Source organism: Taudactylus pleione, unplaced genomic scaffold, assembly GCF_031769625.1.
Source record: "Taudactylus pleione unplaced genomic scaffold, aTauple2 ptg000061l, whole genome shotgun sequence".
Lineage (NCBI taxonomy): Eukaryota > Metazoa > Chordata > Amphibia > Anura > Myobatrachidae > Taudactylus > Taudactylus pleione.
The window spans coordinates 20393042-20408429 of record NW_028284463.1 but is presented as its reverse complement, the minus strand read 5'-3'; the positions used below and the strand labels follow the sequence as shown (position 1 = coordinate 20408429).

Below are 15388 nucleotides of genomic sequence, written 5' to 3'. Positions count from 1 at the left end.
TAACACAACATATAGCCCAGTATTACACTATGATCTCATCCACTCCCCGCACCTTACAGTAAATGGATAAAGGACTTTATAATTACCCCACGGGCCTGGGAGATACATTGTAACATTGTGGCTATGTCTAGCTTGCCATGGCATTCCTAGTTATGCCCAGGGGAGAAGGGTATTTATCTTCCCACTTGGTAAACATGACTGAGGCATTTCCTAATGAGTGGAGGCTGCTGCAGTGGTCAGCGGGATACAGAGAGCCACTGTCAGACCGGAGCCCACCGGCTCTACAGGAACAGGACGTCAGGTAGGCTCCTGGCTGTATGCTATTTAAAAGGCCCTGAGCACAATCTGGTCTTTGTACACTAGCAAGATATTGTGGTCAAAGGGGCTGCACCTCTGTATTGTTGTCACTAAGGTAAGAATCTAACACTTACCATGCGTAATCCAAACCTGTAATGCAGTCATCTCCACCACTTGCTGTTATCCCCCTCCCCACATTACAGTCATTACAGTACATATCAGCAATGCCGATATTTACTCAGATCGAGCGATTGCTGGTTACTGCACCAAAGCCGCACTGTGCACGCGCAGCGATTGCATTGCGATTATGCTCGTACGGAGGAACAACTTGCAAAGTGAGTGACAGGTAGTGAGCGTTTGGTGGTGAACTCAGGTGAGATTTCTCTCTTTCACTGAAAAACTCGGGTGAGATTGCAAGCTCGAATAAACTCACCATCGGCCAAACTCGGAAGTACTTTTCATGAAAAAGATACAACTCTGGAATTTACTAAGATTCGAGATTACAATCTGGGGTGTAATTGGAGCAAACTCAAAGCTAAACTGAAGTTTCCAATAGACCACCTCCTGTGCTGCGAGTTTGGAAGAAACATACACAGATCAGTGTGATTTATGTATGTTTCTGCATGTAAACTTTATCTAAAGGGTTAATCTAAAAAAAACAAGGACGTAGGGTTCCCCCCCCAAATAGCATAACCAGCTCCGGGATGCTCAGCCAGTCCTAGTTCCTAAAAATACGGGGGGGAAAAACTAGTAGGGTTACCTTGTATTTTAGGTACCAGCACTGGGCTACTGAGCCTGTCCTGGTTTTAAAAATAGGGGGGGTGGCGTGGGAATTGTGTAGGGGTCCCTCTATTTTTAAAACCAGCACCGGACTCAAATCCAGCCGAATCACTGGGTCTCCACGGCCAAAGCATTAACACCCCAAGCCGGTCAGCCCAATCCAGGGATCTCAGGGGAGGTGGGGTACCCCCAATAAAGAGGTCCCCCCTCTCCCGAGCACCCCAGGCTTAGGTTGAAGCCCGGGGCTCTTCCTCGCACCCCTGGGCTGTGGGTACGGGGGGTAATAGTAATGAAAATAGATCGAAAATATTGTTTTTTTACAGTGGAACTACAGGTGCCAGCGTGCCTGCCATTTGGCACCCGTACCTCCACTGTAAAAAAAATACCACAAGACACACACACTGTAGTAAGTACAATTTTATTATATACACCTACCTACCACACTCACACATACTTACCTGTTGCCAGATGTTCTGTCCACAAAATCCTATACCTAAGTCCTTGCACTGGTCTCCGTAGCACCCCCGGGTCATGGTAAAACTAAAAGTCGAGTGTACTCGTGCCATGTCAGACGAGTACAGGTATATGTGTTATCTCATACACCTATACTACGTGGAATTCCAGAAGACGCAACTCTTCTGGAATACACACGCCCCGCCAGCCAATCAGAGGCCGTTCTGCATGTAGTGACCGTTGATTGGCTGGGACCCACCTGCCTGTCACTCTACACCATGTGGGTCCCACCTACCCCGAGATCCGTGGCTTGGGCTGACCGGCTTGAGGTGGTAATGCTTTGGCTGGAGATAACTGGTGAGAGAGTCCCCTGGCTGTGGAATTACACCCCGGCCGGATTTGAGTCCAGTGCTGGTTTTAAATATAGGGGGACCCCTAAGCAATCCCCCTTATTTTTAAAACCAAGACAGGTTTAGCAGCCAAGTGCTGGTTCCTAAAATACGGGGTAACGCTACTAATTTTTCCCCCCGTATTTTTAGGAACCAGGACTGGCTGAGCAGCCCGGGGCTGGTTATGCTTTTTGGGAGGGATCCTACATCATTGTTTGTTTATATTAACCCTTTAGATGAGGTTTACATGCAGAAACATACACAAATCACACTGATCTGTGATATATTCGTTTTTTCCCCTGACTTAACCCTTTTTTGACAGGTTTAACACTCAAGCAGCCTTTACATATCTCATTTATATGGGCATGCTGCTTGTTCAGGAGCGTTTGGGTGAGAGAAGACACTTGCAACTTGGGTGAGAAATCTCTATCTAAATTGCAACTTGGGGGAGATATCTCGATCTGCTTCACCATCGGCCAACTTGATCTCAGCTAAACTCACTTCTTAGTAAATTTGTGAGTTTCAGAAGCATCAAATCACCCGAGTTTCAGTGATGCAAATCGAGTTTAAAAAAAAAAACTTGATCAGACTCGATCCTTAGTAAATTTACCCCTCAGAATGTCAACATGTTCAATGTCGACAACCTCTAATGTCGACATGGTTAAAATGTAATGTGTATAAGGTGTTAGGTTTAGGGTTAGGCTAAAAAGTGCAAAATACTATATTTCTACATTCTACAATTGACATGTTAAATGTCGACATTATGAACAAGTTGATATTTTAACAAAATCCGAACTCGCCGTGCAAATTTGAACCTATCCGAGCCTGCACATCCCCAATTTTAACCATATCGAAAAAAAAATTTCTGCCGACCTAAAACCATTCAGACCATGTCGTCATTTTGGTGTCGACATTCTGAATGTCGCCTTTTCCTACCACACCTGCTGCGACAGATCCTCTTGATAATAAACTGATAAAAATTTAATTTTTATTTTGTAAGCTTTTTATATAGGGAAAAAAACACAAGTAATGATAAGAAAAAATATACTTCCAGTGACTGTTTCCTCTGTTACCTTCATATATATATAGCATAGGGGGCGGGATTCCTCCATAGGACATGGTAATAGGAGGTCTTGGGCAAGTTACATTTTATTTATATGCTACATATAGGGGCACGTCAAAACAAAGGCGAACTAAAGGACCCCATACATAAGGCGGCCATTTCATGATCCCCGATCAGACCGGAATCACCGATCCGGCAGTGGGAAATGCACACCAGCGGCCATCGGTGTTTGCCGCTCCGTTGGGGAATCTGTTATATTCTTCATGTTAAAATCCCCGATTTGCTGATCTCAAACATATTTTGGTCGGGATCGGCAAATCAGGGAAATCCAGGGAAGTCCGGGGATCGGTGAATTGGCCCAATACATTGCTAATGAATGTGGGCCTTAACGCTATAAATGTGTCAGTCTGCACGATTACGCTTATTACTCTGAATATTTTAATTTATTAGAATGGGTTGAAATTACCATCCTGTATTTTTCAGGAAGAGTGAAACAAAATATCAGTCACAAAAATGAAATAGAACAGTGCTCCTACTGGCTAAATTATTCAAGAGAATGGCGGAACGCGTGGTCCACTTTATCCAAGCAACATCTTTTGCACAAAGCATCAATAACGCATCTTCCTCAATGAAGTCCTTACCGTTACTTCTGAGAATAACTTCTTGTGTGGTTAGTTAAGAAATGCATACAATGACTCCACTAAACTAGTCCTTCGCTGCACCTCCCATACCGGATTCATCTCACCTGGAAGAGGATTTGCAGTATTCCGTGAATGACACACATGCGTCTGCCCAAGAATAAGAAGAAAGGCACGACCAGCTCAATGAAGTGGTTGAACAAGGTCTCAAACTGGTGGAACCATAGGGGATTGCGGTGCATGTAGTAGGCCAAAACGTTTGGTACCGGCTGTGTCTGTAATGAGAAAAAGTCAGGCGTTCAGTGTGATGAATTGCCGCCGACTGCTACCACTTACTCATTCACTCCCGGTGCGGTAACAGTAATGCATTATGGTCACTTACATAACTTTCAGTGACTACTCAATTTAAACAGGGCTTTAAACTAAGCCGCTGCAAAAGGGTTACATCAGGCTACGGGATCCCAGCCTCTGATATTCCACGCTGAGAAGGGCACTTATAATCCAAGGAGACAAAACATCTTTAAATTATTTGTAGCTGAAACAGGGTAAGATAGAGGGAGAGCTGGAAGAGACACACATGAGTAATGTTAGAGACATAAAGACATATTCAGCTGTTGTGCAAAATACTGTGCAGGACATAGGCCTCGATCCAATTAGGAGCGAGTCATTGCGGCAGCGGGCGAGCTTGAAGGCTGCCTGGATTCGCCTGAACTCAGGCGAATTTAGAGGCGAGTAGGTTTGCGAAGGGTGCGATGTGCTGGGCTGTTGCCGGAATTTTAACGCCGTTGCAACGGCACATTGCACCCATCGCACCCAATTGGATCGAGCCCATAGTGCGTATAAACATTCAGCGGTGGTCGCAGAACCTTCGATAATCGACCATTTGATTAATCCTTTGGATGCTCAGAAAGGCTGCCGGTGCTGAGACGCTGGCGCCATATTTTCTTCATACAAGATCGCCGATTTAGGCAGATACACCCACCTAAAAGATCAGGACGCGCCCGCGTTTCTGCCGCCATTCCGTTACTTCCCACAAAGCAAACCCAGCTGTCAATCCCTTGCGAATAAATCCTCACTATAACCGTAGTCACATCTGATCACAATTCAATCGCCACGCGTGCGTGGTGCAGGGGCAGTCGGCGAAAATCACTCAACTATGTAAATATCGGCATGGCGTACTTATCTGAATCAGGCCCCTGATCGGATCTCTGGCCAAACAGACGAGACACGGTCATCAGACAGGGCTGCAAGGGCACATTGCCAGGGGCCGGCCATTCACCCTAGACAGTTTAATCATCTGCCGGCAAGACTGACAGTCCTGCCTTCAGCCTAACTCAAAAACTTATACCACACTCGGCCAGGGTTAAAAATTCTACATACTTCTTACCTTGCAGCTAAACTAAATAAGTAGGGTTCCAACTCACTTTACGTCACAAATATTGGGTATATACAATTCTAAACAGAAAGCCTGGAGTCATAGCTGCCATATTTCACACCCTGTTTAATGTGGTCTCAACAGTGCCACCGTGTGGTCAGTTTATGCGGACTGCAGCGCTATTTTTTTTTAGGAAGCGTCTCTCTCATACAGTGCCGCAGTCTCATCATTTTAAAGTAAAATTACCAAAAGCTAAATGTTTAGTTTTAGTTTAGTCAGTACAAAAAATGTACTGACTATGGGGCTACCGTGCAACGGGTCCGCCTCGGTTCCTGATGCCTGTAACAGTCCAACTGCTCTTTCCTCCTAGCAACCTCACAAGGCCGGAGCGCATTAGGAGATTGCCGCAGCCATCGGGGCCCTCAGCGGATAGAGAAAATGCCAGATTCTCGGAGGCACATATAGAAACCGTTGTAATTCCTACACCGTTCACCTGATTTGGATGTAATTACCCTCAAATTAAATCTGAAAGTCTGCAGTTAAATCACATCCTGTTTGTTTCATTTCAAAGCCATTGTGGTGGTGAATAGAGGCCAAAATATGAAAATTCTGTCAATGTCCCAATATTTATGCACCTGACTGTATATAAACCTGAGGGTTCATGTGGGCATTATACAAAGGTGCAGCAGTATATAGTGCTGGGAATGTGGTGAGTTTTGATCATAGATGTGCAGAAAAGACAGACAGAGGAGGCAGTGCCTCACCTGCCATATACTATTTACTCCAGAGTTTTGACTATAAAAATTATTAGAATAATACAGTACAAAGAAGATATTTATAATACTTCCTTAAATTTTTTTCTTATAATTTTTATAGTGAAAACTCTGGAGTATACCTAAGTATGACAGGTGAGGCACTGCCTCACCTCACTGCACATCACTGCTGAGCACCATAATAACCCACCTGTGGACATATGTGAGAAGCAGTGAAAGGCGCACATCAGCCCCCTAATCCCGTGTTACAGGGGACTCAGGCCCTGATTCAGAGCCGGACGCTCTTTCAGACAGCTCGCTCTGAATCAGGGTGGCTTTTTTTTTTTTTTGGAGCCGGCTTCCTAGCCGCTCATTAAGCTCTGGGTGACCACCCACAGCTTTTGCGAACGGCCAGGAGATGGTCGCAATGGTCGTGACCATCGGGCTTGCGACGATACCCTTGTGGTAGGGTCTCGTCTGCCGCAAGCCCCAGTGAGCTTCCGGCTCTAATAGAGCCAGAAGCTCACTACTGACATTACTGGTGATGTCAGTAGGGCCGCCCCCAAACGGAAGGCGTTCCTTCGGGAACGCCTTTGTTTGGCCAGCCACCCCCCCGACCCGCCTACCAAACGGGGCGAGCTGTCGATCAACATTGACAGCCGCCCCTTTTGGATGCGAGCGCCGGAGCGAGTGATTTCTCGCTCGCTCCGGGGCTCGCACGTGCGCACTGCCCGGGCATCGACCCCGGTCTGAATCAGGCCCTCACTGTGGTGCCAGGGGCACCCTGGATATATCTGCCCAGATTGCTGGCACTCGTAGTGTGATGTGCGGAGAGTATTGCGAGTGGAAGGGAGGCCTCTCTCCCTACCAGACCAGCCATTGTTATTATTTTATATTTTATAGTGGAATTGGAAAGCATCGACTTTTCTCCTAATATGTGGTGTGGACAGATCCACTCTCCCACCCCCTGTGGACTGGACACTGCATCTCCCATCCTGCGTCTGTCGGTGGAGGGGAGGATGGGTGTTAGAGGGGGGCGCCAAGCTGGTGCCGGGTGGGAGTGGGAGAACACAGGGAGAGGCTGCGGTTTGGATACTTTCCGGTTCAGTACAGTGCCCTCTCAGTGGGGGGAAGAAATGTTCCCTCATTTTAACCCTTGCATTGTCAGACAACCAACTATGCATCAGAAAAATGAGCAAGGTGCTGTACTCTGAGGGGTTAAGCCTGCCACACCATTTACTAAGAAATATTGTTTTTGAAAATGAAGGAGAGTGAACTCCTGGCAGGCACGTCCCAAAGAAAACAGAAGAGGCGGGCAGCTCCTGATACGCTCATGTTTATCCAGACCTACATGAAGTGGAAATGCTGGGGTGATACCACAGCTGGGCAGATCCCTGGCTTGATTCAGCAACAATGACAGGTTTCTCTGACACAACATGTAATGCATGGCTGCTGGAGAGGCCAGAGAAGAATCAGAACCTCTATACCAGCGCTTGCCATGTGAGCCACTGAGAACGCAGCAAGACCTGTATCTGGAAGCCCGCAGCCTTGGCCATGGCCCGGTGTGCCACCTAGCCTAATGCATGCCTAGGGAGGAGCAGGTCCTGCAGATTCATTATATTCATTTACTTGCATTTGTTCTTGTGCTGGTTGCTCTGCGACTGCTGAACAGTCAAAATGAGAGAGTGCTGGGTAGCATTGCTCCAGCATGCCGCCTGCACAAGGGCACCCTCAGACCACATTTACGTGCAATTGCCTGTGGCCACGTTTATCGCAAAGACAGGATTTCTGCGGTGGGTACTACAAAAGTAACGCAGGCCCCATACAGGATGATCCTGCCGCTATGCCCAAGTATCAGGATCAGGAATCCAATTTGGCAACACATGATGGAGATCTCACAGGACGAGATCCATTCATTTAATGCACGTGTCAAAATGTCATATCGCTTCCAGCGTCACAGGTCTGTCACTTTAGATCAGATTAACGTGGGGGCTGCTTGTGGTGCAACAAGAGCTGCATTGAAAGGCCAATTGCAGGGTGTTAGGCAAGTGTACACGTTATTGTAGACAAAGCTAAAGAGTTTTCCTGGCTGGGATTTTATCCTTATTGTGTGTGCATACAAATATACCAGCCACCGAGCAGGGGTTAGGTATGAAATACTGTCAGTCGGGATGCCGACAGTGGCATCCCGATGCTCAATATCCCAATCAGGGCTCTGTGAGTATGCCCCCCTTCTAGCCTTAACCCTCTGTTCCTGCATCCTAACCCTCCCCCCATCCTAAACCTAACCTTCCCCCCTTGGTGCCTGAACCTAACCCCCCCACCAGCAGTGCCTAAACCTAACCCCCCCATGGTGCCTAAACCCTGCGGCTAACAAATAACTCCCCCCTGCTATACTTACTTTCGGGATGCCGGCTGTCGGGATTCCGGCGTCGGCATCTGAACTGGCGTCGGGATTTCAACAGCCGCCATCCCGGCTGTAGGCATAATAACTACGTCCCATTGAGCAGATATACAGTATATGGCAGTGGTTCCCAAACTTTCTCAGTTCGAGGCATCCTTAGGGTCTCCATCAATTTTTCAAAGCACCGCTAAGCCAAAATATTTACTGCGCAGTCCCGGTTTTTTAAGTAGTTTGGTCAACATAATAAGTATTTAAAAAACAGAAAAATGGTGTTATTCCTAACCATTGCCCCCTCCGTCTCTCTCCCTTTGCCCTCTCCATGTCTCTCCATTTTCCACCCTCCATGTCTCTTAATTTGTCCCCTTTATGTCTCTTCCTTTGCCCCTTCCATGTCTCTGCCTTTGCCCCTTCCATGTCTCTCCCTTTGCCCCCTCCATGTCCCTCCCTTTTCCACCCTCCATGTCTCTTCATTTGTCCCCTTTATGTCTCTTCCTTTGCTCCTTCCATGTCTCTCCCTTTGCCCCTTCCATGTCTCTCCCTTTGCCCCCTCCATGTCTCTCCCTTTGCCCCCTCCATGTCTCTCCCTTTGCCCCCTCCATGTCTCTCCCTTTTCCACCATCCATGTCTCTCCCTTTTCCACCCTCCATGTCTCTTAATTTGTCCCCTTTATGTCTCTCCCTTTGCCCCCTCCATGTCTCTCCCTTTGCCCTCTCCATGTCTCTCCCTTTTCCACCCTCCATGTCTCTTCATTTGTCCCCTTTATGTCTCTTCCTTTGCCCCTTCCATGTCTCTCCCTTTGCCCCTTCCATGTCTCTCCCTTTGCCCCCTCCATGTCTCTCCCTTTGCCCCCTCCATGTCTCTCCCTTTTCCACCATCCATGTCTTGCCTTTTGCCCCCTCCATGTCTTGCCCTTTGCCCCTCAATGTCTCTCCCTTTTCCACCCTCCATGTCTCTCCTTTTGCCCCCTCCATGTCTCTCCCTTTGCCCCCTCCATGTCTCCCTTTGCCCCTCCATGTCTCTCCCTTTGCCCTCTCCATGTCTCTCCATTTGCCTCCTCCATGTCTCTCCCTTTTCCACCCTCCATGTCTTGCCTTTTGCCCCCTCCATGTCTCTCCCTTTGCCCCTCCATGTCTCTCCCTTTGCCCTCTCCATGTCTCTCCCTTTGCCCCTCTTCATGCCCCCCCATATACTGTACCTTTAGTTGTGATGGTCAGCGCCGTTCTACAGCATCGCCCCTCAGATCAGACACTTCCTTTCTGATCTCCCACATCGCACTGCGCTGTAGGACTCCATTCAGCAACAGGCAGCCTCAAAATTCACTGCCTGTTGCTTTACAGTGACAGCTCTCCCCCCATACAATGCAACACCACCTGCCGCCAACACCTCCCCCACCAGTGCAAAAGAATATATATATTTTACATACCGAAAAAAAAACCTCACTGGCTGCCCTCTTTACACCATTGGCTGCTGCAGCACCCCAGGGAAACGCCCCCAGGGAAACGCAGAGTACAGATTACAAGGGGTGGCCAACCAGTCACAGGCAAAAAGCCGAAGGCGCGCGTGCAAACAGGGCGTGGCCATCTAGGTCACGGCCTTGGTATGATGTTTGTAGGAGCATGTAACAGCGCATGAACGCAATCACCGTGGAGGTAACTATTAAAGGGAAAGAAAAAGCCAAAACAATATAAAAAACATTGAAAAAGTACACTGAAAAATCCACATCCACAAAAAATACATTGAAAATCAAAACAAAAACAGATTCACATAATACAATCCAACAACCCTGGTGTCACTCCAGTCCCCTGATATGCCACTCCAACCCCCTTCTCTCTCCCTGGGCCTCTCCAGTCAAGTCACCTTCCCCCACACTCCCTCCTACTCCATAGGCCACTCCAGCCCCCCCACGTCACAAATAAAATGAAAAAACAAATAAAAAAAACCCACAGCTCTTTCCCTGTTGCGACTGTCTGTGTCACGTAGGTAGGCTCCGGCGTCTGCGACCGCATCCTCCTCGTGGCTGCAGGTTCAGTCACAAGTTGAGCTCCGCCTCCTGTTTGTGGCATGACATCACTAGATCGCCCATATATGCCTCCGGAACCGAGCAGACTGCTGCAACAAAGGACGTGCCTCCTCTGAACAGTTGCACGCCTATCAGAGGAGGCAATCAGTGTCAGTCAGGGGAGCCGCATTAGAACAACGAAAGAGCCACAGGTTGGCCACCGCTGCACTGGTATATAGCAATCCTGGGTAGTACAGCCTACAAAGTACACAGAGAACATACTGTATTTGAATGAGATTACTCTACAGTGCCATCTTGTGGTCAAGAGCAATGCTGCTTTATCCTTCCAGATTCTGCACCATATTGGCGTGGGAGGATGCCATTCCACATTTAAACATGCTTATGGCAAGCCCCATAATAATTTGTGCTTTGTTCAGTGCAGATAATGGAAAAGGCTCTGCAGTCTTTGGAAAAAGACCTGCATTCAGAGCCTTTTTTACCATGCTCATGGTTAAATTCACTGAAGAGTGAGTAGGACCTAACATGGAATTAGGCCGGGTATGATACTTACCCCATGACTGCCTCGCTACTGAAGTTCAGGACAACTGATTGTGTCATGAGAAATGGGTCACAAATGATGGTGGTTATGTTGAAGGGTAAAAACACTTAAGTGTATTGCTGAGGACATTAGGATTCATATTCCGCTTAGCGTGTGCTACTACCATTTGTACACAGTTATTAAAGTCACAATTGTTGTGAGGTATGTTTTTTTTGTCTACTTATATCTGTCCACCTCTTTTTTCTATATGCCTCAACATTTCTTCGCCATTATTGTGAAAGAGAGGATGTCAGAAAGTGAGCACAGTGTAATCGCCCAGTTTATATAGCAGGTTAGTGTGTGACTGGATGGTGATATCCCAAAGTGAGCACAGTGCAATCGCCCAGTTTATATAGCAGGTTAGTGTGTGACTGGATGGTGATATCCCAAAGTGAGCACAGTGTAATCGCCCAGTTTATATAGCAGGTTAGTGGGTGATTGGATGGTGATATCACAAAGTGAGCCCAGTGTAATCGCCCAGTCTATGTAGCAGGTTAGTGGGTGATTGGATGGTGATATCACAAACTGAGCACAGTGGTTAGTGTGTGACTGGATAGTGATGTCAGAGTGAGAGCAGTGCAATCGCCCAGTCTATGTAGCAGGTTAGTGTGTGACTGGATAGTGATGTCAGAGGGAGTGCAGTGCAATCACCCAGTCTATGTAGCAGGTTAGTGTGTGACTGGACAGTGATGTCAGAGTGAGAGCAGTGCAATCGCCCAGTCTATGTAGCAGGTTAGTGTGTGACTGGATAGTGATGTCAGAGGGAGTGCAGTGCAATTGCCCAGTCTATGTAGCAGGTTAGTGTGTGACTGGATAGTGATGTCAGAGTGAGTGCAGTGCAATCGCCCAGTCTATGTAGCAGGTTAGTGTGTGACTGGATAGTGATGTCAGAGTGAGTGCAGTGCAATCACACAGTCTATGTAAAGATGTGTCCACATACATCTTACCTCTGTGCACTACAAGTCACGTTAATCATAATGAGTGAGCGCCGTGCAACTTGGTAGCTCCGAGCATCTTTCGTGCTACTTTTTATCTTCAAATGTGTCTTATTCGCAAAGCGGCCCGGCCCTGCTTGAAGGCCCCTAGAATCGTGGGGCCCTGGGCAACTGCCCAGTGTGCCCATATGTTAAGATGGCCATGAACAGCATACAATGAATTATTCTGTTATTCAGCAAAATAGGTTATTCAGGTGAAAACAAAATCCTTATATTATGATGGGAGTTAAAACGATTGATTTGTAATTCATTTGTTACTATGTTAATCAATGTGTCCCAGTGTTCATGTTCACGGCCTTGAAAGTTCACTTGAAAGAATGTCAGACTGTCATCACTTGTAGTTATAAGTTCTAAAGGAGAATTTATCTATAGATAATAAAAAGTTATACCCTACAGTCAGTGCCTCGTTATTTTTTATTATGACCTTAGGAAATTTTCTGTGCTTGAGATATTAAATGTGGCATTGGGTGGTAGATTACATTACATCTAATATAGGACACAAGTGCAGAATTGAATAAAAGTATTATCTAACACAGTGATATGAGGCCAAAAAAAGTGACTTAGGCGATTGAAATTCCTCATACCTGTGATGCTCTGATTAATATTTGCTATTGTTAAATTCAGTGATCACTTGGCTTTTCTGATGGGGTGCACACTTGGCAGACGGATTGGCTGTCCGGTAGTCTGACCGATTTAGTAAGTATGTGCCTGAGCATTCGCAGTTACCAATCGGTCGACCAGTATGTCTGGCCAGAGGAACCAGGGTTGATGTCACTGCCGGCGGTTCCTGTGGTCAGCATATCGGTTAGTCGGTAGTCCGTACACACAGGAAGATGCGCACGATAGATCCGAACGATACATTGCATCTTCCGTGCTGCACGGTTGAAGCGATACATCTGTGTATGACGTTGTTCACCGATATATTGTATGTGCAGACTGGCCAATGGACTCAACGATATATAGGACAGTGGGCCTGATTCAGAGCCGCTCGCTCTGACAGAGGCGCTCGCTCTGAATCAGGGCCGGGCTTTTTTTTTTTAGAACGGCCTCCTGGCCGCTCGCATAGCTGTGGGTGACCACCCACAGCTATTGTGAGCGGCCATGATGATGGCCATCGCGACCATCGGGCTTGCCACGAGACCCTTGTGGTAGTGTCTCGTGGCCGCAAGCCCCAGAGAGATTTCGGGTCTAACAGAGCTGGAATCTCTCCACTGACATCACTCGTGATGTCAGTGGGGCCGCCCCCAGACGGTAGGCGTTCTCATGGGAACGCCTCCGTTTGGGCAGCCACCCCCCCACCAAAGGGGGCGAGCTGTCACTCAACATCGACAGCTCGCCCCCTTTGGTGCGAGATCCGGAGCGACGGATTGCCCGTCGCTAGCCGGGTCTTGCGCATGCGCACGACGGAGCCGGCTGTCGTGCACATGCTCCCTGGGCCACCATCTACCCGGTTGCGAGCGCTCAGCGCTTGCAACCAGGTCTGAATCAGGCCCAGTGTGTAGCCAGCATAAGACCCATGAAGGTAGTTTGCTGCTGTTAGGGTCTCAGTACAGGAGTGATGGTAGTGGGGTCATAGGTTATTTCCCTTCTCCCGGATGTTACGTCAGAGCCATTCCACAATTCATACTCCTGCTCCTGGGTCACCACCCAAGTGTACTTCAGGACTAATGCATGTGTGTAAGTGAGCGATAGCCATGTATCCGGAATCCTTATAAGACGACTGAGAAATGGTTGGTCTCGTGCCTGCCACGTGGAGATACACTATTCATGAGGATTTAACAAGAATTGACAGCTTTTCCTTCTCCTTCCTTATTCTGTCACCCAGGTCCCTCCAGTGAGCTGCTAATGCGGTCACATCATCAATATCACTGGAGGCGTTGTCCATAGTAACCAATCAGCTTGTAGCTATCATTTTCTAGAAGAAACTAGATGAATAGTAGCTAGGAGCTGATTAAATACTATAGGTCACATCCCCCAACTTTTCCTTTTTTGAAGCTTTAGTAAATCTACACCTTGAATTTAGACACACAGGGGCAAATGTACTAAAGTAAGAGTTTTTAGAAGTGGAGTTGTTGCCCATAGCAACCAATTTTATTTTTCCACTTTTAATTATAATTCAAGTTATGCACCTTTACCAGTCACATACACATCACCTCTGTGGTTATGTAAATAATACATTTATTATAACATATTCATTCCCAGTCCCTTCTTATTAGGGGCTACAATTCACACCTCTTACTATCCTCACACATTTCATCACTTAAGTCGCTATTCTCAGCCTCATATCACTGGGTTAGATAACATTACCGGTGCATACACACGTAACGATTTTTTGAACGATTTGTCGATAACGACGTCGTTATCGTTAAATCATTAAAAAAATCGTTCAGTTTATGAGTTATAACGATGAACGATAATCACAAATGCGCGCTCCCGTTTATAGTTTGTAGTTATCGTTCATCGTCCATTTCAGACTGTCCAACATAACGATTTCCATTAAGGGAAGGAACATTATTCGTTCATCGTTCAAAAAAAATCGTTCATTACACTTCAAAAAAATCGTTCACTTTTTCAAGGGAAAATCTGACAGAAAATCGTTGGTTACAAAATCGTTACATGTGTATGCACCTTTAAACTTTTATTAAATTCTGCACTGTTGTCTTACATATAGACATAATATAGTACTTCCTAAGTCATAACTAAAAACAACGAGACACTGACTGTAGGGTTTCATTATCTATGGCCAAATTCTCCTTTAGAACATATAACTGTAAGTGATGACAGCCTGATCCACATTGTATTCTTTGATCTGAACTTTCAAGGCCTGGCCGTGAATACGAATATACTTGGACACATTAATGAAGGGAGTAACTAACAAATTACTATATTTAGCAAATACTGAACTCAAATACAGATTACAGGATGTAACAACAAAAAATGATATTAAAATAATACACTTACTTTTTTATTATCATAGTAAGAACCTATCTTGACGTCTATCAAAACAATTATACGTATGCTGTTATATTATCCATGGATCATAACTTAAGAAAATGAAATAAACCATTAAGGGTTCAATATGCAATGTCGGACACAATTTGCTATTTATGGACGTATTCAATTAGACGCGAAAAGTCGGAATCCGCGAAAAAGTATCGCGGATGACGTCATTTCGCCAGGCGGACACTTTTTGCCGTATTCAATTGCAAGGACTTTTTGCGTACGTGTAAAATCAATGCAATGTAATAGGCAGAAAAGATTCGCCTCTGAAAGCAGGCGGAAAAAAGTGCAGAATTGCGGTTTTGGGGTGCAAAGGTGCGGAAACCACTGAGCACCCTTGGGACAGTCCCCCAAAGCATAACCGAGTCAAAAAATCCTTAAAAATAAGTGAGGAACACCCCAAAAAAATGACTTTAAAAAGTAGCGAGAGACTTTTTGGGGGTCTGCAAGTATGGGGGAGGTGTTTTTTTGATTGCAGGTTTTTGCTGAAGGTGCGTTTTTTAAAATAACAATTTAGCGACTTTTAACCATGCTTGCACCCATTTTCAAGTACCCCAAATTTGACAGGAATACTTATTTTCACTCCCCCCAAAAAATGCTAAATGCTATTCTTCACCACTTGTGCAAAGACGCTATATAGAGGCA

At 46.3% G+C, this 15388-nt stretch overlaps 1 protein-coding gene across 1 annotated transcript in view; it reads right to left on the bottom strand.

Moving 5' to 3' along the window:
* Positions 1-15388, bottom strand: part of LMF1 (lipase maturation factor 1) — a 354817-nt gene that overhangs the window by 116250 nt on the left and 223179 nt on the right. Inside the window, exon 6 of the mRNA XM_088464984.1 lies at positions 3728-3895. Within this exon, the coding sequence (XP_088321110.1) occupies positions 3728-3895 (168 nt within the window). The remainder of the gene's footprint in view (positions 1-3727; positions 3896-15388) is intronic.